Source organism: Schistocerca nitens, chromosome 3, assembly GCF_023898315.1.
Source record: "Schistocerca nitens isolate TAMUIC-IGC-003100 chromosome 3, iqSchNite1.1, whole genome shotgun sequence".
Classification (NCBI taxonomy): Eukaryota; Metazoa; Arthropoda; class Insecta; order Orthoptera; family Acrididae; genus Schistocerca; species Schistocerca nitens.
The window spans coordinates 573,976,825-573,999,610 of NC_064616.1; the positions used below are offsets into that span (position 1 = coordinate 573,976,825).

At 42.9% G+C, this 22,786-nt stretch overlaps 1 protein-coding gene across 2 annotated transcripts in view; it reads left to right on the forward strand.

Annotated features, from left to right (window-relative positions):
• The window catches only part of LOC126248485 (UTP--glucose-1-phosphate uridylyltransferase-like), a 214,282-nt gene that overhangs the window by 11,911 nt on the left and 179,585 nt on the right, over positions 1 to 22,786 (forward strand). The window contains exon 1 of one of the 2 annotated variants that reach the window (XM_049949507.1): positions 9,293 to 9,392. The exons of the other annotated variant lie outside the window; for it this stretch is intronic. Within the exon in view, the coding sequence (XP_049805464.1) occupies positions 9,366 to 9,392 (27 nt within the window). The 5' untranslated portion in view covers positions 9,293 to 9,365. Of the gene's footprint in view, positions 1 to 9,292; positions 9,393 to 22,786 lie in introns of those variants that run through there. 2 annotated transcript variants of the gene reach the window in all.

A 22,786-nucleotide genomic window follows, 5' to 3' on the forward strand; every position in this document is an offset into this window, starting at 1 on the left:
CCCTTAGAGCTGTGGGACTTAACGTCTGAGGTCATCAATCCCCTAGAACTTAGAACTACTTAAACCTAACTAACCTAAGAACATCACACACATCCATGCCCGAGGCAGGATTCGAACCTGCGACCGCAGCGGTCGCGCTGTTCCAGACTGAATCGCCTAGAACCTCTCGGCCACACCGGCCATCCGTGCAGCAGTCAACACCCCAAGGGAAGGGGTGGTTTCATTGACACGCTTTATGCTTTATGTCTTAAATGTTTTCCTCGACCACACTTAAGCAAACCGTGTGATTTCGAGGCTGGTGTCACCGTTATGACCTCCGTCGCAGAAACGTTCAAAGGAGGGAGTGAAATGTGGGTAAGAGGGAATGCGATGCCTTCCCACCATTTGAAATGTCCACGGTGGTGGTGCGTACAGTTGTGGTGCAATTTGGTGACAAAAACATCCTACCTTATACTTCAGATGAAATTCTGAGCTGCGACCTATTTTTCGCGTTGAAGCGTTGTCGAGCCCATGGGTGACGTCGCAGGGCAACCATTACAGAGGTAGTTTGTAGGCACCTTTGAGCCGAATTTAAAACTTATGCTTCGTAATGGGAAACAATTACCGGGTTTCGAAAGAAACCTTTATTTAATTCTGATGCACAGTGTAATGTGGAGCCATTGGTGGTTTTTGTTTGTAGTAGAGTACACCTAGCAGAAAGAAACGAAAAGGAGAGATCATGTTTTAACGCCTCGTCTACGACGAGGACATTAGAGATGGATCATAAGTTTGGCTCTCACAGTAAAAGGAAGAAAACCTGCCGCGCAGTTTCAAAGCAACTATCCCGCCATTCTCCTTAAAAGATACCGAAACCACGGATAGCTTAAATCTGGGTGACATGACGTGGATCCGGACCCCGTTCCTCCCGCATATGAGACCAGTACCCTAACTTCTGCGACAGCGACCTCGGCAGCGGAAAGGAAATTTCATTAAGCTTTCCCAAAACTTTTATATTAATTTATTTAGCATAAATACTGATAAAGTATTTCATACACGCATCACAACCATGAAATTTGTATTAAACTTACTTTGTATCATTCGAAGAAACTGCAGCGCAAAACATTACTCTATAGTTTTTGAAAGTAAAAGTTTATCTACTTTCTGCTGTTGTTACGTCACACAGTGCACAAAACAAATTTTGCGCTATACTCAGTCTCAATTTATCGCATCAATTTCATGCGGCTCGTTGAAAACACGTAATGTCTCATCTCTGTACGTAGAAATCAGTTTATTGTTCTGGTTTAGTGATTATTTGAGCGGCGTTATTGACAATATTTGATGATAAGCATTAAGATAAGGGGAATGTAAGCGAATGAAATACTCGTACTAAAGGGGAAACACAATACGTCGCATGAAGTTTAGATAGACAGCTATTCGGCATCGGTTGGATAGGAAGCACATACATTAACGTTACTGAGCATCTTCACTTCACAGCGTTTCTGAACAGAGCTTGTGTTACCATTGAGATGACGGAATCCTAGTCTAAGTGTAATGTCAAAAATAAGTTACATTAGTCAGACTGTATTGATCTTTCTGATTAGCAAAGCCACGATGTAGCAGATTGCTTAAATCCCAGTTAAAACTAATGTACACTGTAATGTAAAAGCACACAGACTTTATTATCCTTATAACAAAGAACTGTCTTGTCTATATAACATGCATAAGATACAATAGTCTTCCTAAATTTCCCTCGTGAGAGCGATTCCATTTTATGTTCAGCATTGCTGTCAAGTAAGTATTTCCGCTGACATTTAGTTTGTCTCTTATCCTCTAGAGAGAAAACAAGCGTTCGTTCTAATTTAGAATTTAACTGTTAATGTTGTCAATGGCCATTTTCTGATTTGTCTTCGCTAATTTCAGATGTCTATCACCAAGACACGATAGAAACATCGCACAAGTAACCACTAAACCAGAAAACGTAAGAAAATGTAGCTAAACATGAAGTTTCAGATCTCGAAATGTGCTACATAGAACAACTACAAAGTAGTATGACGTGTTTGTAGGTAGCATTAGCTAAATTGTTGAACTGTAAAATAATTCATAAGCAAAAAATTAAAAAGTACGTGCCTCTATTATAGTAAACAAATAACCCTTTTCCTCGGCTGCACTTACGACAGTTTATCATTATTAAAATTCCAATCCACCACTATGATTTTGTTTTTTTGTGGTAGTCCTAAATCTACTCAAGCCAACGCACGGACAACTACAGATATAGGTGGGGCGACCCCTCTCCCTATATTTTTGCCGGATTATTCGACCAGTCTTTTGCACACCGCATCAAACTTCAGATTCCACGTACGCTTGAGAAGTCTCTTCGCTGGAAGTAAGAAACATGCTACCTATGGGATAAGAAAAGTGCCCTTGTGTTTATAAGTTAATTTACAATTACCCGTCGAAGATGACTTACGCAAGAAATTCAAGTATCCAAACACACATCCGTGGCAACAGGAAATCCTTAAATCCAAGATTAAGTCCTCAAGAAAGGAAAGTACGCCTCTCAAGTTTTCGCAAGAAACTTTTTCAAAACACTACAAAGGATGATATCCTCTCTTAGTGCGACATGCAGGCTTTGCCAGAGAGCCTGTATGTACAAATGAGTTGAACGCAGAGTCACTGACTGAGTAGTTATTTAGTACCGTATCCCGAATAGAATGACAAAAAAATGGCTCTGAGCACTGTGGGACTCAACTGCTGTGGTCATAAGTCCCCTAGAACTTAGAACTACTTAAACCTAACTAACCTAAGGACAGCACACAACACCCAGCCATCACGAGGCAGAGAAAATCCCTGACCCCGCCGGGAATCGAACCCGGAAACCCGGGCGTGGGAAGCGAGAACGCTACCGCACGACCACGAGATGCGGGCCAATAGAATGACAACGTTCACGTCAACCGTGATGGCTTTTGTAAACTTCAGTCATTTGAAACTCAATTAGTACTTTTTTATGCGACACCCTGATAGTGATGGTTCAAAATAACGAGGGGATTGCCGTGGTGTTTACTTGCGACAAGCATTTGTCTCAGTACCACACCAACGCTTATCAGAGGAATTACCATCATGTGTTGTATGAAATAAAATATATGATTTATTGGTAGGGAGGACTCTACATGTTATCCTGGATGGATAGACATCGACAGCTGTAGTTGTAATTTCAAGCGTTCCCCCGGGAAGTGCGTTCGGAGCTTTTCTATTCATATTTTATATTAATGACCTGGCTGACAACATTAACAATAAACTCAGATTTTTCGCAGATGATGCAGTTATCTATAATGAAGTGCAATATGAAAAAAGGGATAAATATTCAGTCAGAGTTTGGTAAGATTTCATTGTGGCGCAAAGACTGGCAGCTTGCTTCAAATGTTCAGAACTGTAAAATTGAGCACTCTACAAAATATATTATACTTTGACTATAGCATCAATGAAACACGTTTAGAATCACTCATCTCGTACAAATATGTTGTTGTAACAATTTAAGAGAATATGCAGTAGAATGATAACATAGACACAATCGTAGGTGAAGAGGGTAGTAGACTTAGGTTCGTTGGTAGCGTACACGGAGAATGCATTCAGGTTAAAAATAAAATTTCTTACAGAAAAACCGTACGTCACATCTTAGAGCACTGCTTAAGCGTGTGGGACACAAGCCAAACTGTACTAGCAGGAGGTACTGAACGTATTTAAAGAAGGACAGCATGAATGAATGGACGCAGGTTTGCTTGACTCGCGGAAGAGCCGACAAGAAAATGCTGTTTACTTGAACATAGACTTCAACTACCTCCAAAAATCTACTTATGAAGTTTCAATAATAGACCAGTCAACGAAGACCAAAAAAGATCGATTAGGGGAAAAAGTAGGGTAGCCGCAAACTTTTGCACGGTGCTTGAGGGAGTATCTTGAACAACATACTAAAAATCCTGAGCACTGGGGTGTGAGCGTTGGAGTAGGAGTGGGTTTAAAGGTCAATTTTTGCTATTCTCGAATAACTCAAAAACCGCGGCTTCTGGCGAAAATGTGTTCCAGTAAGAAATTAAACTAAATTAATGTTCCTACAAAAAAATCCCCTTTTCAGTTTTTCTCTTGGGCTAATTTTTTCCGCATTGAGGATGGAAAAATTGCAGTTATTACAAAATATTGTTCTAGCGATATAAAATTAACGTTTATCTTTAAATGAAGTGGGTTAGAAACAAATATTAAACGTATGTACCACGTATAAGTGCAGCAGAGCGGTATTAAGGGAGAAATTGTATTCCGGAGGTGTAACAGAGTAGAGGGAAAAAATGTGTGGTGTAGAGGTACGAGGGAATGTAGGTCACCAGGTTGTGTTCATGCATTTCCGTCCTTCATAGGTCTGCAAACTGAAGGTCGACCAGGTGATCCCCCACTCTATCTATCCCACTACGTCACAAGAAGAAACAACAGGATGTTTCAGAAAGTTATATGGGTCCATCACAGGGTGCCTTATGAATCACTGGCGATGCAGTGCGCAGACACACCCGTGGAGTTTCTTTTGCACAAATGCATTAATACTACATATAATACTGATATGAGTTACTAACGGCATTAACGCAGGTCATGGATATGGACAGAATCTACGTAAATCTCTGCACACTGTTCAATACTGCTAGAGGAGAAATTGATTCTTAGTCATCTGTACGGCAGTTGTAGTGTTCTTCCCAGGAAGGCACCAGATGCGCTGTCCACTTTTAGTTTAGAGACTACACCTGCCCAGGGTTTCCTGTCCTGTTCCCTTTTGCGTTTAGACAAAATAACTTCACTGAGCTCGTATTCATATAGTGGAATTCTTTTCAGTTTATTAAGTGAGTACTTATTAACAGTTATTAAATGAGCTGTTGTACAAAATAAATCCCTATATATTTAATTTGTTTGTGACATTTTCTGTATAGTGTTGATGGGAAAATGATTGGATTAGTAAATGTGGAACCTCGCTGCTGTCTATAGTTGACAGCGTATAGTGATGCTGTGTAATTATATGTTAGTCACTTGTTGGTAAATTAATGATTTAACAAAGAGTTACTGCACAGTTCTCACCATTCATTCTGTTACAGCAGACTGCATAAATCTTTTTCATTCATGAATTGCTGGCACTTGAGTGGGCTGCACTTAGTGAAGGCACTTACCACAGATTCACAGTGTGTCTTCCAAGGTGGGTGTGAATATATCTGATGGAATGCGACTGTTCTTGTTAAAGTCTACTACAGTAATCTGCCATAATGTACTGCTTACCCTATGCTGAATTATCTGAATTTCTATAACACCCACGTGGCCTAATTATGTTACAGAGGGCGACAATTAAAGCTTCAGGGCATCCTCAGACTTTGGGAAAGTTGAGGCTGGGTTGATGCATTTGATACTTCTCATGCTGTGAGAAGTATTCCAGAAAGTGACAGTGGAGACTGCAACAGAAGTAGGCCACCTGGGTGAATAGAAATTCGGATACTTCAGCATAGGTTAAGCTGTAGATTATTATTGTTGTACACATCGGCAGCATGTTACACTTGGAAAAGGTTTTTCGGCGAGGTAGACAGTTGACAGCTCTAGCTGCTGAGCTTTTTTACTTAATGGCTCACTTAACAACTGCAAATGGGGACACAGTAAACTGAAAATAACTCCACTATACAAACACGAGATCATTGAAGGAATTTTGTGTACTCACATAAGAGAACTGGGCAGGAAATGTTGATGGGGTATACCCCGTCCGTAAACTGAAAAGCAAGCAGTGCTCATGATGGAAAAAATTGTCTTCCCTTGAAGAACATTACAGCTGACGTACGGGATCACTAAGAATCAATTTCTCCCCTAGCAGTGTAGAATAGTGTGCAGACATTCACGTAGATTATGTCCATATACATTACCTGCGTTAATCTTATTAGTAAATGATATCTGCATATAAAATGCAGACTGGGAATGGCAAGGAAAGAGTTTCTGACGAAGAGAAATTTGTTGAGATGAGTACAGATGTAAGCGTCAGTAAGTCCTTTCTCAAAGTATTTGTATGGAGGGTAGCCATGTATGGAAGTGAAACATGGACGATAAATAGTTTAGACAAGAAGAAAATAGAAGATTTTGAAATGTGGTGGTCCGCAGCTCGTGGTCGTGTGGTAGCGTTCTCGCTTCCCACGTCCGGGTTCCCGGGTTCGATTCTCGGCGGGGTCAGGGATTTTCTCTGCCTCGTGATGACTGGGTGTTGTGTGATGTCCTTAGGTTAGTTATGTTTAAGTAGAGTTCTAGGGGACTGATGACCATAGATGTTAAGTCCCATAGTGCTCAGAGCCATTTGAACCATTTGAATTTGAAGAATGGTGCTACAGAAGAATGCTGAAGATTAGATGGGTAGATCACATAACTAATGAGGAGGTAATGAACAGAATTGGGGACCAAAAGAAGGGATCGGTTAGTAGAACGCGTTCTGAGATATCAAGGGATCATCAATTTAGTACTGGAGGGAAGAGATGAATCCAGTAAACAGATTCAGAGGCACGTGGGTTGCAGTAGTTACTCGGAGATGAAGAGGCTTGCACAGGACAGAGTATCATGGAGAGCTGCATCGAATCAGCCTTCGGACTGAAGACCACAACAACATCTGCATTCCATGTAGTGTTACCGCATTTGTGCAAAATAAACACTCCCCGGATATGGCTGTGCACTGCATCAAATAGTTCAAAAGGCTCTGAGCACTATGGGACTTAACATCTGAGGTCATGAGTCCCCTAAAACTTAGAACTACTTAAACATAACTAACCTAAGGACATCACACACACCCATGCCCGAGGCAGGATTCGAACCTGGGACCGTAGCGGTCGCGCGGTTCCAGACTGAAGCGCCAAGAACCGCTCGGCCACACCGGCCGGCACGCACTGCATCGCCAGTGATTCATAAGGCACGCTGTGGTGGACCCATATAACTTTGTCAAACATCCTGTTGTTTCTTCTTGTGACGTAGTGGGATAGACAAAGTGGGGAATTATCTGGTCGACTTTCAGTTTACAGACCTATGAAGGAAGGAAGTGCATGGACACAATCCGGTGACCTACGTCCCCTCGCACCTTTAGTCCACGCACCTCCCCCTCCATCCTGTTATACCCCCGGAATACAATTTATCCCTTCACGCGGCTCTACTGCACTTAGATGTGGTACATACGAAGGTTGAATGAATGCCTCCACCTTCGTTAACCGGGTTTGGGTGGGAATATTTTAATAAATCGAACGCAGAAATAATCCTTAGAATGTGATCTTTAATTACCAATATTCACTTTTCCACATAATCACGAGCCAATTGGATACATTTCTGCCAATGATGAAAAAGTTTTCTTAAGCCGTCACAAAAGAAGTCGACACTCTGTTTCCGCAACCACAGTGTCACAGTTCTCTCAACGTCTTCATCAGAAGCATAATGATGTCCTCATTTCGTCTCTTGTCTCAACTGAATGGAGAAAGGCGTCACCTTCATTCTCGTATCGCGAGAGGAGTTCCCGGTAAATTTTAAGTCTGTGCGCTTTCATTTCAGGAGTCATCATCCGGGGTACCCATCGTGAACAGATCTTCTGATAGCCAAGCAAAGCAATAATGTGACCCACACGTTCTTATGAAATGACGATTGTGCTTGCAGTTTCTCACTGAGTGATACGACGATCGTCCTGAATCAATGTGTCAACATTTTGCTTGTGAAACTCGGTGGTTGCTGTCATAGGATGTCCAACTCTTCGTTTGTCACGCAGGTCAGATGTGTCCGCCTCAACATCTTCAAACTTACTCGGCCAGCGACGCACAGTACTCACATCAACACAATTACCATAAACTGCTTTCATTCTCTGGTGAATCTCCTTTGGGATGACACCTTCTGCTGTGAGGAATTCAATGTCTGCACGTTGTTTAAATCGCATTGACCGACCGTCTGTGCAGGGTTCCATACTTAACACTGCAACAACACAACCGTTCAATGCTAAGGCTTCCAGCCAACTAGAGCTGTAGAGGAGAGGCTATGGAACAAGCCAGTATTTGCCGCATACCAATGCTGCCAACTGTTGAAGGGTTACGAAGGTGGAGGCATTACTTTTCAGTCAACCCTCGTACATTTAATATTTGTTTTTAACCCATTTCATTTAAAAATAAACATTAATTCTGTGTTGTTAGAATAATTTTTTTAATACTCTGCGACTTTCCCATCCTCTGAACGCGAAAGCTATTAGTCCTACAGAAATACGAAATGCGACCTTTTCTTGTAGGGTATTTACTGTAGTTTAATTTTGTACTGCGAAAAATTTTCGGTAGAGCCTGTGGTTGAGAGTTATTCGACAAAAACATAAAAAGTGACCTTTAAACCCATCCCCACACGAATGCTCACACCCTACCGGTCAGGACTTTTAGGACGTTGTTCAGGACACACCCTCCTTGTACTGCACAAAAATTTGCGACTGCTCGATTTTTCCCCTAATTCTCCTTCGTTAACTGGACTATAACTGAGCAATCTAAGAATGTACTACAGAACCCTAATTGTCGTTCCCGTAGAGACCACGAAGGGATTAGAGTAATTGCAGCGCGCATTGAGGCATTAAAGCAGTAATCCTTCCCGCACTCCTTATACGAATGAAACGATTGGTTACTTTAATACGTGGTCTTACGGGAAGTACTCTGTCATGCACTTTATACAGACATGTCTAGTTTACTGACGAACTTCTCGTTTTAATCTATTTCGTTCGACATACTATACGACTTCACATGAACGGGCACCTATTATGCGGTATTTACACAAACGTAACTGTCTTAATTGCTCCTCACGCTGTACGCAGCTTTTTCGCACTTTATGCGGATTATTCATATGAGTTGTCTTCCTGTGCTGAGTTTCTATAAGGATGGGAAATTTGAACTCCCATGGTCGGAGATGATACATTTTTATGTTTTACAATTTGCTTATCAACAGCTAGTGATTGTGTTGTCTCGCTAATTGCCACAAAACGCAAATATCTATCTACTAAGTTCCCAATGGCACAAGGAAAAAAGGTAATAGTCAATCTGTCTAAAGAAAATGTTAACGTCTACCCACGAAAATTTTTCAAGACGTTTGAAAGCACAGAACGAAACTGAAGTGAAAAGCAAACCTTTAGCCTGATCGTCACTGTTTAGAGCCACCCGCGAGCTTGGAGAAGCGTCGCTTAACCGTGAGATGCGCCTCTCCTTGGTCTACGGAGACGATCTCGGGATGAACGCAGGCGAGCGCTCTCTAAGAATATCCTTCATGCTTGGCAGTTGGCACTGCTTCCGCCGAGCAGTTCGAACGGCCATTGTCAGTGGGTCTGTCACAGCAGCAGCATGACCGACAAGTTGTCTCCGCCCCAGGTAAACCGTACCATAACACTCTCTTCTTATGGCTGCTACGACTACGTTTGTAGTTGATTACGTAATGATGTCCTCTAAGTCTAGAGGTCACCTACTGAAGAAACGCTCCCCTTAACTCGTGTTAAACACACTACGCTTGCATGGCTACATACGCATCTCTCTCTCTCTCTCTCTCTCTCTCTCTCTCTCTCTCACTCTGTGTGTGTGTGTGTGTGTGTGTGTGTGTGTGTGTGTGCGCTTACGTACAGTATTGTTAATTAAGAAGATATGGTACGGACTAGTTTTCATTCAGTAGACATGGTCTTCATATGTGAATCACGGACCCATGACCTATTCCTCCTCTGATTTTAACGCAGCGGCATTGCCTAATAACTATGTTATTACGGAAAACGGGTCCTTTCGTCTTACATGTAACGGATGTAGTTTGTAGCATTTATCTGTGTCATTACTGTGGTAGAATTTTCACAGTAGTATTACTGTTTACGTATATTCGTTCGTAAAGCACCTCTGCAAGTAGATACGTGTTTAGTGGACCGGCAGTTCGGTTAGTTGTTATGCAGATGCGTAGCGCTTACCTCGAGCTGTTTTTGTTTCGCAACAGCTGGGGGCTAGCCAGTTATGTTGTTGTTCCATTCTCAAATGAGTGAATGTTTTAGTATTATATAAGAGTGATATTTTCGTGTGACTGATGCGAGGAAAACTAGCAAGAAAAATACTTTAAATTTTAGTATGATACGTTGTTAATACATTCGGAATGACTTATGTCATTGCTCTTCTGTCATATGGAGCTTCGCGGCTCATTCTCCTCCTCGCTTGTACTGTGTGTGTGTGTGTGTGTGTGTGTGTGTGTGTGTGCGCGCGCGCGCGCGCGTTTATGTATGTGTGTGGTCTACGAGGAGAAGACGATCATGCAGTCAATAAACACAGAGGGCGAGTAATGGGAAGGAAATTGTTTGTGGCTTATTCAGAGGAACTCCATCACCATGGCTTAAAATGATTTAAGGAAAAGATGGAAAGCATAAATCTGAATGTCCCGGGGATATGAACGGCATTCCTCCCGAATACGAGATTGGTATATTAATCTATGCGCCACCCCATTCCTTAACAGCTTAGAAATATTGCCATTTTATGTGGACCCTTGATAAAATGGCTCTTGTGACGACCGGTGCACGTCTGTTCATTCACTCGCTTGGAGAATATCAAGCCGAGACCACTTGGAATGAGGTATGTCGATTGTGATTCCTAGAATCATGCATAATCCCATCGTACAAAAGTTCTCCCCCCCTCCCCCCACCCCATACACACACAAATGTACTGTTCTGACCGGTCACCCTGAGCACTAGTTACGAATGAGGAGGAAATAGGCCATGGATTTGTTTACGAAAATATCCAGAATTCACATTCTTTTGAACCACTTTCCTACAGGATACTGAGGAAGGAGGATTCGGGGTTAACACCCCCTTTACGACAAGGTCATCACAGAAGGAGCAAAAGGGGAAGGAAACTGGCGTTGGTCTTTCTAAACGAATGACCTGACATTTGTCTTGACCTAATATGAGATGAGTGTCTTAATCATTGCACCACCTCGTTTGGTGAAAACTTGTAGCACTTCGTAAATGGTGTATTCATCTCTTCGTAGTGCTTCATAAATTTGATTTGAGAACTGCAGTCCTGTTTCTCTCTACGTTCTCCTCAGTGCGGTGTGCGCTGACTTCCTTCTTTTACGTATGCACGGCCGGCCGGGGTGGCCGAGCGGTTCTAGGCGCTACAGTCTGGAACCGCGCGACCGCTACGGTCGCAGGTTCGAATCCTGCCTCGGGCATGGATGTTTGTTATGTCCTTAGGTTAGTTAGGTTTAAGTTGTTCTAAGTTCTAGGGGACTGATGAACTCAGAAGTTAAGTCCCATAGTGCTCAGAGTCATTTACGTATGCACGAAATACTAAGCTGTTCTTTCTCTGTTAAATAAGTTAATTAATAAAGTACGGTATTTGATCTATATATTGTGTGTATAGACGTCCATATCTTGATAGTATCGTATTAATTACAGTAAAATACATTTTACGTGTGAAATTTACTTCTTACTTAATAATACTCATGATTTTCCTACGTCTTTTTTCTAAAACCAGTGTTTTTATCACTATAACTGAAGCAAATACAAAGTATCAGACCTGCTATCTGGCAGCACAATAATTTAGCTTTGAAACTGCTTCTTCTGAGTATTTCGTTATAAATTCTCTCCAACGAAGAAAAAGTACTCACACTGACAGAAAATGGTCTCCAACAGCACGTAAGCATCTCTTATTCCACAACTGCTTCGACGTTGTCGCTACTAAAAACTGCTTTCGCTATCCATTTTTCATCTGCCTTAATAAACCGAATTCTTAAAGAGTCAAATCAGACTGTGAGATGGGCATGGTACAAAGCACAGAGCTTCACACGCAGTTCGTCAGCTGTAATTTCTCGGCTGCGTGGATGTGCTGGGGGACAGTCTTCGTTCCGTGAAATACGTGACATGCATGACCGCCCTGAATGTCAGATGTCTTGTGTGTCTTTTTGGAAGCGCATCATACAACTTCTTACTGCGCTGATCCAATGTAGGCTGCGTAAACTCTCAATAGGCCTAAATTAATATCAGTGGATGCGTGGAGAAATATAAATAAGCGTGGTTACTTTACACGCGTTTAAATATCATACATCACTTTCTGAGACGCTGTATTTACTGTCGTCTGTCAAACGATAACAAAACGCACGAGGGAGGTGTCAATTTCTTCACTTGGCGCCCGAGTAAAGTCTTGGTAACCAATTTTCCCGAGTAAAGTCATAGTAACCAATTTTGTAAGAATTACGTTTGGAGAAACTATTTTGCATCTACTATGTGAAGCGCGTAGGAAAGAGTACTTCATACTTCCTCTGTACTACCAAATTCTCAAAGGTGCACGAACAACTAAGTAACTCATTCGTAAGATTTGGTCACCAATAGAGCCTCTTTTGACGCCACTGTTCCTTTCGTATGTTCTGTTCAAAATGGTTCAAATGGTTCTGAGCACTATGGGACTCAACTGTTGAGGTCATTAGTCCCCTAGAACTCAGAACTAGTTAAACCTAACTAACCTAAGGACATCACAAACATCCATGCCCGAGGCAGGATTCGAACCTGCAACCGTAGCGGTCTTGCGGTTCCAGACTGCAGCGCCTTTAACCGCACGGCCACTTCGGCCGGCGTATTTTCTGTCACAACTGATATTTGAAAACGATAAATTTACCATAAGTGCAATTGTATCGCTGATGGGGTGCACAAGTGTTTGTAATATAGTATGACTGTAGTAGATTCATAGTTTCTGTATCTATACAGTTCACTGTCATAAGACTATTGGTGGTGCCAACCATGTAATCCATGTAGTTAATAGCATATAAACCTTTTTCTACTATAGGGTGTTTCACAATGTTTTGAAGACTTCCGATTTGAATAACACACAAACTAGCCACGAAACAGAGCTGAACATTTTACACAAAATACATTTATTCAAATCCACTAATGAAATACTACATCGGACAAACGACGACCATTTGCGGCTACACAATATTCGAGGCGTTTCTGAACACATCTTTCGTAACTACTGGAGGAACTCTGGAAATTTCATCGTGAATTCGATCTTTTAACTGTTGCAAGTTTCTCGGCCGGTCGGAGTGCACTTTCGCCTTCAAATAACCCCATAGGTAAAAGTCTGGCACGGTTATATCCGGCAAGCGAGGCGGCCATTGGACAGAAGCGGATTTGGAAATCATGCGGTTATCAAACGCTTCACGGAGAAGTTGCAAGGTCTTGTTGGATATGTGACATGTCGCGCCATCTCGTTGGAACCAAGTTTTCGTAACGAACGACGAGTGCTTGCCGATAAACTGCCACGCAAACGTTCAATGTTCTCAGAAGTACGGACGGTTTTCCGAGGGCCGTTTGACTTTCGATTCGATGCACTGGTAGTTTCTCGAAGTTTCTTACTGATTTCAATATTGTCCGCGAGCAGAAATTGGATATCGCGGCTGAATCTTGAAATGCTTACGAGCGATACGTTGCACGCGCACGCCAGATTTGTTGTAGCGAAAATAGCACTCCACCGCGAACGCATGATGGTGCTTCGACCAATATGACATGGTTACTAACTTGTATATCGGATAAAATTTGACACTCCGTACTACTAATGAATTGCGACGCCATCGCTGTACCTTGCTTTTAGCGCACGTTATTCACATTTTAAATCGTCAGAACATTGTGAAACACCCTGTACATTGATGGAACTGGAAAGTACTGCACCACGAAGCGCCAATTAACAGACTTCGTGTATATGTTCATCACATTGCGGGTGTTGAATGATTAAATCTTCATTCCAGTCGGAATGTCCTTCATCTTCAGCTATTTCTTGCCATGCCCGAAACACATACGGTGTGAATTCGTATAATTTATCGGCTAGAGGCTGGTATAAAAGTATGTTTCCAGATCGCATTCCATACATATCTGTGGGTGACAGATTTGGTTACTGTGCAGGCAGTCAAGGGGGCGTGTATTTCTCAAGGCGTATGTGGTGTGGACAGCAGTGTGGGGCAATGAATTTTACTGCTGGAATATGCGATTTTGTACCATACTCATGAAGGGTATGAAAACAAGTTTACCATGATTCAAGGAATTGGACAGATATGAGTCCCGAGAATCTCTACTTCCTGTAAAGGGCCCTACACACACACACACACACACACACACACACACACACACACAAAACCGACCTGCCGACCGAACGACAAACTGAACGTGTGTAAGTACTTTGGCCAACCGACCGAGGCCGCGGTGGCCGAGCGGTTCTAGGTGCTTCAGTCGGGAACCGCGTGACTGCTACGGTCGTAGGTTCGAATCCTGCCTCGGGCATGGATGTGTGTGATGTCCTTAGGTTCGTTAGGTTTAAGTAGTTCTAAGTTCTAGGGGACTGATGACCTCAGATGTTAAGTCCCATAGTGCTCAGAGCCATTTGAACCAACCGACCGACCAACTTCCTTGTCCGGAGATTGTCAGGGTATGACAACCCGACAGCCAATCCCGCAACACCTTATCTGGCCCCCACCACCACTTTATCCGGCCCATACCACCTCTTCACTCAACAAATTGTGCCACGCGTACCGTTGTGCCAACCACCCGGCGAAAGTTCGTCTTTTGCCACTATGGCGCTGTAATCGATGAGTCAAGTCGTTCGGAATGTGTGTAGGCCGCGCACGCGTGTTATGTAGGGCCCTTAACCTTTTACCAGGTCGTCTACAGAAATGCTACGTCGATCTGACCACCACAATTAAAAGCAAGACTAATCGCTAAAGGCCACAGTCGCTAATTGTTTCAGCTGACTCTTGCTCTACACTATGCAAGTCTCTGTCGTCTGTGGTACGACGTCAAAGATAAACGACACAATTCGTGGTCTCAACCCAGCATTTAGTAATCTGTTCTCAACCCTTCGTGGTGACACTGTCTATAACCTCCACCTAGATTTGAGCTAAAGTCATTATCAGTCTTTTCGCGTGTCGGTATGATGCTCACATGTTCCTCACGCCGATTATTCAACCTTCCCAAAGTCCGAATGCTGGTGCTAAGCTGCACGTGCACGTCCTCTAAGCAATGTGTGTTGCCATCTCCGCCTGAAAGGTTCCAGGAACGTTAGACGCATACAATAGCCATCAAGTATTCACACCATTCCTTATCGGTAGGAAAGGTTATTTTATGAATTGAAAATACAAGAAATAAGCTCGCACAAGGATGAAATTTTGATGAACACATCACAGAGGCAAAACTGGAAGATCAATTCGGTAACATTCGGTGAAGGTGTCGATGGTGCAACACTTTCCGTTACCGTCAGTCTGTTGCCGTGTCACATACTTGGAGTTAGCATTCCTCGCAATTTCGATGCACCGCATGGAGGCTTTACCTCGCTCGTTCTTGCAACATGGTGAATAGCTGTTGCTGCGGTTTTTGGTGAACTGATGTGGAATACAGCCACAGCTCCAGGGTCTCCACAAAAGATGTTCATTTGGCTGCAGACCGGGGCTTTCAGTTGAGAACTCCACCTTATTTTATTTGTACCAAGATGTAGCTTTTGTTTTGTTTCGAGAACGGGACACTTATTTTGCTGATGTAGAATAGTTTTGGATGCAAACTGTTGTACTAGTGTGGAAAGCAGGATACTGCCTAAAATGTTTTCATAAGCACTTATGATGATTCTGCTGTCAACCAAAATTAATATTCTGAGTTTAAACGATATAAAACACAGGTCTCACACTATCTCCACCGCAGTTCACTGTAGTTTCAACACACTAATCTATATTTCGGTCGTATTTGTATCGATCAAGTCTATCCACAGAGGATGAGGGCGTTGATTGCACCATCAAGAGCGACGTAGCACATCCATTCTTGTGGTCAGTGGCTTCTGAGTAGCAACACAGCCATTGGAACTGTTATGACAGGCACACATATTGTGAAGTACAATCAAGTAAACATAGACTGCCTAAGCTCTGCAGGCCCGGCAGATTTCTTCTAAGTGGCTGGATGCTGACTGGTCCACCTGATGGAGTGTCGTGTTGCCTGCCGCAAGCGTCGCCGGTAGCAGCGCACGACCCATGCTGTCTTAGTCGACCTAACTGTGTCCATGTCTGACTACCATGAGGATTTCCTCTAGCTGGTGTCACTTCCGAATTTCATACCTGTAGCCGTAGTGTAACGTAAAACAACGACAACAACAACCAAGTTGTATCAAGCTTAGATGGATGCTTCTGTCAGAGACGCCTGCTCTTCAAAATGGCTCTGAGCACTATGGGACTTAACTTCTAAGGTCATCAGTCCCCTAGGACTTAGAACTACTTAAACCTAACTAACCTAAGGACATCACACACATCCATGCCCGAGGCAGGATTCGAACCTGCGACCGCAGCAGCCGCGCGGTTCCAGACTGTAGCGCCTAGAACCGCTCGGCCACCCCGGCCTGCCGCCTGCTCTTCATCTGATGTGACAATATCTGACAAAGATGTCTCTTGATTGGTTGGTGTGTGTGCACCGAGTTAGGTGGCACAGTGGTTTGGTGGGGGGGGGGGGGAGGGGATGCTCTCTCTGAACGCGTGAAAAATAGCTGATTTTATGGTTTTTTTTAAGTTAAATAAAAATTAATGCTATATCCGATGACAGTTTTATTACTTACACTTTTGCCTTTGAGAAATCATTATTGTTTCCTCTTCGGACGCTCCCTGTAACCGCTGCACCAGGTGGAAGGACCCCTTGACACCGGAACAGTGGTCGTCGGCGGGTATTCCCGAAGCCCTCCTACTGAACCTGTAATAAAATAATTTTGTATAAGTCATTTTCAATACATTTTCTATCAGTACACATAGGACAGCTGAAAAATATTAAGTTCAAACAAAAATGGTGATGTGTTGAACAAAATATAATTTTCTTCGCCCAAAAAATCGAAACAAAAGCGTGCACTGAAAACAGACTTTTAAATATATCGTAAAACGGCTACGTGTGTTTGTAGAGAATCAGCTTAATATATCGGTATCAAATTCAAATCAAAATCGTTTTCAAGTTATGTTTCTCGCTAATTTGAAAAACACCGTTCTGAGAATAACTCGTTTAAAATTTTGGTTCACATTTTTTTGTGGGTAAATTAAAAATACCTCCAGTCACCGATCCCTGGACCATACAGCAATCCTTACAGACCCAAAAGGAGGTCCTCTTCCGTCTTCTTCGTGGCTAGAATGGTCTGCGGGCCTCTTTGGCAGCTTCTGTCATCCGCTGCTCTGCTCGATCGATAAGCTTTTCGTCCGTTTTTGTGTAGAAGTTCTAACAGGCTGGATGACCAAAGGGAGGATTTGAACTTTCATAATTTCCCTAATACCTGTTAGGCCATATTAGCCGCGATGTCGACTTTTTTTCCCAAACTGTGAATAATTTTCGGAGATATCTTCTGTCACACCGCCTTGTAGCTCGATAACAGTGTTCTTGGAGAACTTGGGATGAACACTACAATAAAGTAGACGTCTCAGAGCACATCTTAACCAAAAAAATGATATTTTGAAATTTTCAAAGAGGAGTACTTCCTTAAGGCAGTGGAATCACATTGGGGAGGAAAACCGTTAAAGTCCCTCCTTGGCCATCCAGGTTCACTTTTTCCGTGTTTTCCTTAAAACACTCCAGGAGCATGACAAGAAAGTTCTTTAAAAAGTCCAAAACCATTTATTTTCCCGTTATCATCCACTCCTCGTTGGTAATCGGTGTTTAGTGACTGTGTGGTCGACAGTATGTTAAACGTTGATGTTACATCTCTGTTCCTTCGTACAGTACACTTCAGATTTCGGTAGTCCCCATCAGTTTCTTACACTTATCAGAAAGATGATTTTGTTAAGCTCTTCCGTGATGTTTCCTCTTAGCAATATGTAAAGCTTCCGAATTTGTGCATCCCTACAAAAGCTGCCTGTTTCCATCTCTCACAATCTCTACTGTTGGTTCAGTCTGACAGTAAACAGGTCCATGGTAATTCATGGACTACGCCAACTATGTCAATCGGACGCAATGTCTGACTTCACAGAGATCGCATTCAAAAGGAAGTTTGGCGTTTAATGTCTCTTCAGCGTAAAGGTTGAACAGATATAGCTCTACTTCAATTGAAAGTGGATGCTACATAGAAACTGGCGGTACTTGTTTAACCAATCAACCTGCATTCGCCTGCTATGATATAGTAAAATTACGAAAATTTTTAATTGGAATAACGGGACGTGGATATGAAGAATGGTCCACCAAAAATGAGTTAAACGTCTGAACCACGGCGTCACCTCGCTCTGTAGCCAAGTTCAGTAGGTGCGTGCAAAGGCTTTCAACTACTAGCGAAGCCGGCCGCGGTGGTCTAGCGGTTCTGGCGCTGCAGTCCGGAACCGCGGGACTGCTGCGGTCGCAGGTTCGAATCCTGCCTCGGGCATGGGTGTGTGTGATGTCCTTAGGTTAGTTAGGTTTAAGTAGTTCTAAGTTCTAGGGGACTTATGACCTAAGATGTTGAGTCCCATAGTGCTCAGAGCCATTTGAACCATTTTTTTGAACTACTAGCGAGACAACCCAATGCTGCCGCAAGCTTTGCACAGCTGAACATACACGGCCATTCCATTTTACGTGCCGGTCTAGTTGGCGCAGTGATTCAAACGCTTATTTTCGGTAGAAAAAATGGTTCAAATGGCTCTGAGCTGTATGGGACTTAACTTCTAAGGTCATCAGTCCCCTAGAACTTATAACTACTTAAACCTAACTAAACTAAGGACATCACACACATCCATGCCCGAGGCAGGATTCGAACCTGCGACCGCAGCGGTCACGCGGTTCCAGACTGTAGCGCCTAGAAGCGCTTGGCCACCCCGGCCGGCCTTTCGGTAGAAGCAGGGTTCAAATCCACGTGCAGTAGTCTACGTGTGGATTTTCCCTAAATCACTCAGGATGCTTTCTAGGACTCGGTCACTGCTGCTTTTGTGCTCAGTCCTCGTCCAATCAAAAGTATTCTTTCTGTTCTAATGACCTCATTTATCGGAGGGACGTTAAACACTAATCTTCCTTTCTTCATTTGGATTAATGATTTAAAAATGTCATCTGGCACTCAAACATCCAATATTGTCGCCAAGAGACTCGCTCTGTACCAGACGACTTATTTACTTGATGACGCACACTTACATTGTTATTGCAGTTCTCATATAATTTACCGCACAATCGTATCCTGTTCGTGGCGTGATGAGGGTCGATCCTCTATTCGGTCTAAACTGTTGTGTTGGCAGAAGAGCCAACACCGTGTTACTAGTGGAGGCCGAAATGCACGCGTTTTAGCTCACGCAGTCTGGCGTGAGGAGGGAAGAGCTATACTGACGTGAGGTCTGGAACATGACAAGGAATTATAATTCAGAAAGCGGACGTAATTAGTTTGATACTTAACTTTAATCCATTAATAATGATCGTCGATCTTGACGGTACATGATTCACAATATTATCTGTTCAGAATACATTCGTAGTAACTGAATATGGCGCCTTGCTAAGTCGTAGCAAATGACGTAGCTGAAGGCTATGCTAAACTGTCGTCTCTGCAAATGAGAGCGTATGTAGACACTGAACCATCGTTAGCAAAATCGGCTGTACAATTGCGGCGAGTGCTAGGGAGTTTCTCTAGACTAGACCTGCCGTGTGGCGGCGCTCGGTTTGCAATCACTGATAGTGGCGACACGCAGGTCCGACGTATACTAACGGACCGAGGCCGATTTAAAGGCTACCACCTAGCAAGTGTGGTGTCTGGCGGTGACACCACATAAACATATGTTACACATTTTGTTCAATTTTAATCTTTCTTTTACGGCTCTATTTAGGGCTGCTGGTTGTTAACATGGTATCTCCAAGAGTATTTAAACTGATGAGGCCCATCTATGCTCAGGGTGGGCGAGTGGTGTATCGAGACACGGGTGGGGTGTCTCCAGCACATAGCTGTCAGGAGATCATATGTGTGCTGTTCATCTGCGCATTCTGTTTAATTATTCTGACGCATCTCATGCAGCTTCGTTTTAAAACATGAGAGTGACTTGCTAATGTATACTTTCGGCACGTTCATCCTTTATAGCAGCACAAGGGAGAACTCTTTACCAAACGAGCATGCTCGTGAATACAAACAGTGGCGCTCTTCCCACGTCCAGTTTTGCCCTCCTGCTTACTTTGGCCAATTTACACCGTAGATTTCACACACAGGATACAGAACACCGAAATTGTCGTATGGAGGAGTCATAAGCTTACTTTTAGTGCTGCATTTTATTATATTTTGTCCGTTGCAACAAGTTTGAGCTAATTTTAGGTGTTTTAGATGGTTTTCATAGAAGAAATTTTATAAAAGGAATTGTGTGAGATTAAATTTGTGATGAAAACGTACGTTTCTGTCATTTTGCAGCAGCGAAGTCTGATGAAATCATTTGAGTAAATACTGGTTTTTTCAGAGAACATGAGGGAGCGAAAGGTTATTTACAATTTGTACAGAAACCAGGTGGCAGTTATAAGAGTCGAGGGGCATGAAAGGAAAGCAGTGGTTGGGAAAGGAGTGAGACAGGGTTGTAGCCTCTCCCCGATGTTATTCAATCTGTATATTGAGCAAGCAGTAAAGGAAACAAAAGAAAAATTCGGAGTAGGTATTAAAATTCATGGAGAAGAATTAAAAACTTTGAGGTTCGCCGATGACATTGTAATTCTGTCAGAGACAGCAAAGGACTTGGAAGAGCAGTTGAACGGAATGGACAGTGTCTTGAAAGGAGCATATAAGATGAACATCAACAAAAGCAAAACGAGGATAATGGAATGTAGGGAGTAAAATAACTGATGATGGTCGAAGTAGAGAGGATATAAAATGTAGACTGGCAATGGCAAGGAAATCGTTTCTGAAGAAGAGAAATTTGTTAACGTCGAGTATAGATTTAAGTGTCAGGAAGTCGTTTCTGAAAGTATTTGTATGGAGTGTAGCCATGTATGGAAGTGAAACATGGACGATAACTAGTTTGGACAAGAAGAGAATAGAAGCTTTCGAAATGTGGTGCTACAGAAGAATGCTGAAGATAAGGTGGGTAGATCACGTAACTAATGAGGAGGTATTGAATAGGATTGGGGAGAAGAGAAGTTTGTGGCACAACTTGACTAGAAGAAGGGATCGGTTGGTAGGACATGTTCTGAGGCATCAAGGGATCACAAATTTAGCATTGGAGGGCAGTGTGGAGGGTAAAAATCGTAGAGGGAGACCAAGAGATGAATACACTAAGCAGATTCAGAAGGATGTAGGTTGCAGTAGGTACTGGGAGATGAAGAAGCTTGCACAGGATAGAGTAGCATGGAGAGCTGCATCAAACCAGTCTCAGGACTGAAGACCACAACAACAACAACAACAATGAAGGGGCAAATCAGAGGGGGGGGGGATAGATTAGGGTGGGGGTAGAATTGGGTACAGGGGGTAGTGGGTATAGAGGTGGGAGAGCGGGGAAGTGGTGGGAGGGTGGGATGAGAGGGGGAGAGGGCAGGGGAGAGAGTGAAGGGGTCCGGACATAATCATACCCGGCCCAGCAATTTCCGATTTGTAGTAAAATATAAACCAAGTCGATTTAACGAAAGAAAGGTGTATGTGGGAGGAAGTAATATGTACAGAGGGTGGACAAAATATGGAAAAAATACAATAATATATACAGGGTGATTCAAAAAGAATACCACAACTTTAGGAATTTAAAACTCTGCAACGACAAAAGGCAGAGCTAAGCACTATCTGTCGGCGAATTAAGGGAGCTATAAAGTTTCATTTAGTTGTACATTTGTTCGCTTGAGGCGCTGTTGACTAGGCGTCAGCGTCAGTTGATGCTAAGATGGCGACCTCTCAACAGAAAGCTTTTTGTGTTATTGAGTACGACAGAAGTGAATCGACGACAGTTGTTCAGCGTGCATTTCGAACGAAGTATGGTGTTAAACCTCCTGATAGGTGGTGTATTAAACGTTGGTATAAACAGTTTACAGAGAATGGGTGTTTGTGCAAAGGGAAAAGTTCTGGACGGCCGAGAACGAGTGATGAAAATGTAGCACGCATCCAGCAAGCATTTGTTCGCAGCCGAGGAAAATCGACTCGCAGAGCTAGCAGAGAGCTGCAAATTCCACAATCAACTGTATGGAGAGTCCTACGAAAAAGGTTAGTTATGAAACCTTATCGTCTGAACGTCAACTACCCGAGGCGATGGATCGGCCGCCAGGCAGCCCGTGACAGAGCACTTCATCACTGGCCTCCAAGAAGCCCTGATCTTACCCCCTGCGATTTTTTCTTATGGGGGTATGTTAAGGATATGGTGTTTCGGCCACCTCTCCCAGCCACCATTGATGATTTGAAACGAGAAATAACAGCAGCTATCCAAACTGTTACACCTGATATTCTACAGAGAGTGTGGAACGAGTTGGAGTATCGGGTTGATATTGCTCGAGTGTCTGGAGGGTGCCATATTGAACATCTCTGAACTTGTTTTTGAGTGAAAAAAACCTTTTTAAATACTCTTTGTAATGATGTATAACAGAAGGTTATATTATGTTTCTTTCATTAAATACACATTTTTAAAGTTGTGGTATTCTTTTTGAATCACCCTGTATAAGTGGTGGGCAAAAATATGGAAAGACGTAAAAAACGACACATTAACATTCCCAATACGGCGTAGGAAAACATTTGGTATTCAGAAAAGCTTCCACTCATCTCGGAATCGATAAATACAGGTCCTGTACGGTTTTCTAAGGAATCTCATACCATTCTTCCTGCAAAATAGTGATAAATTCAGGTACCGATGATGGAAG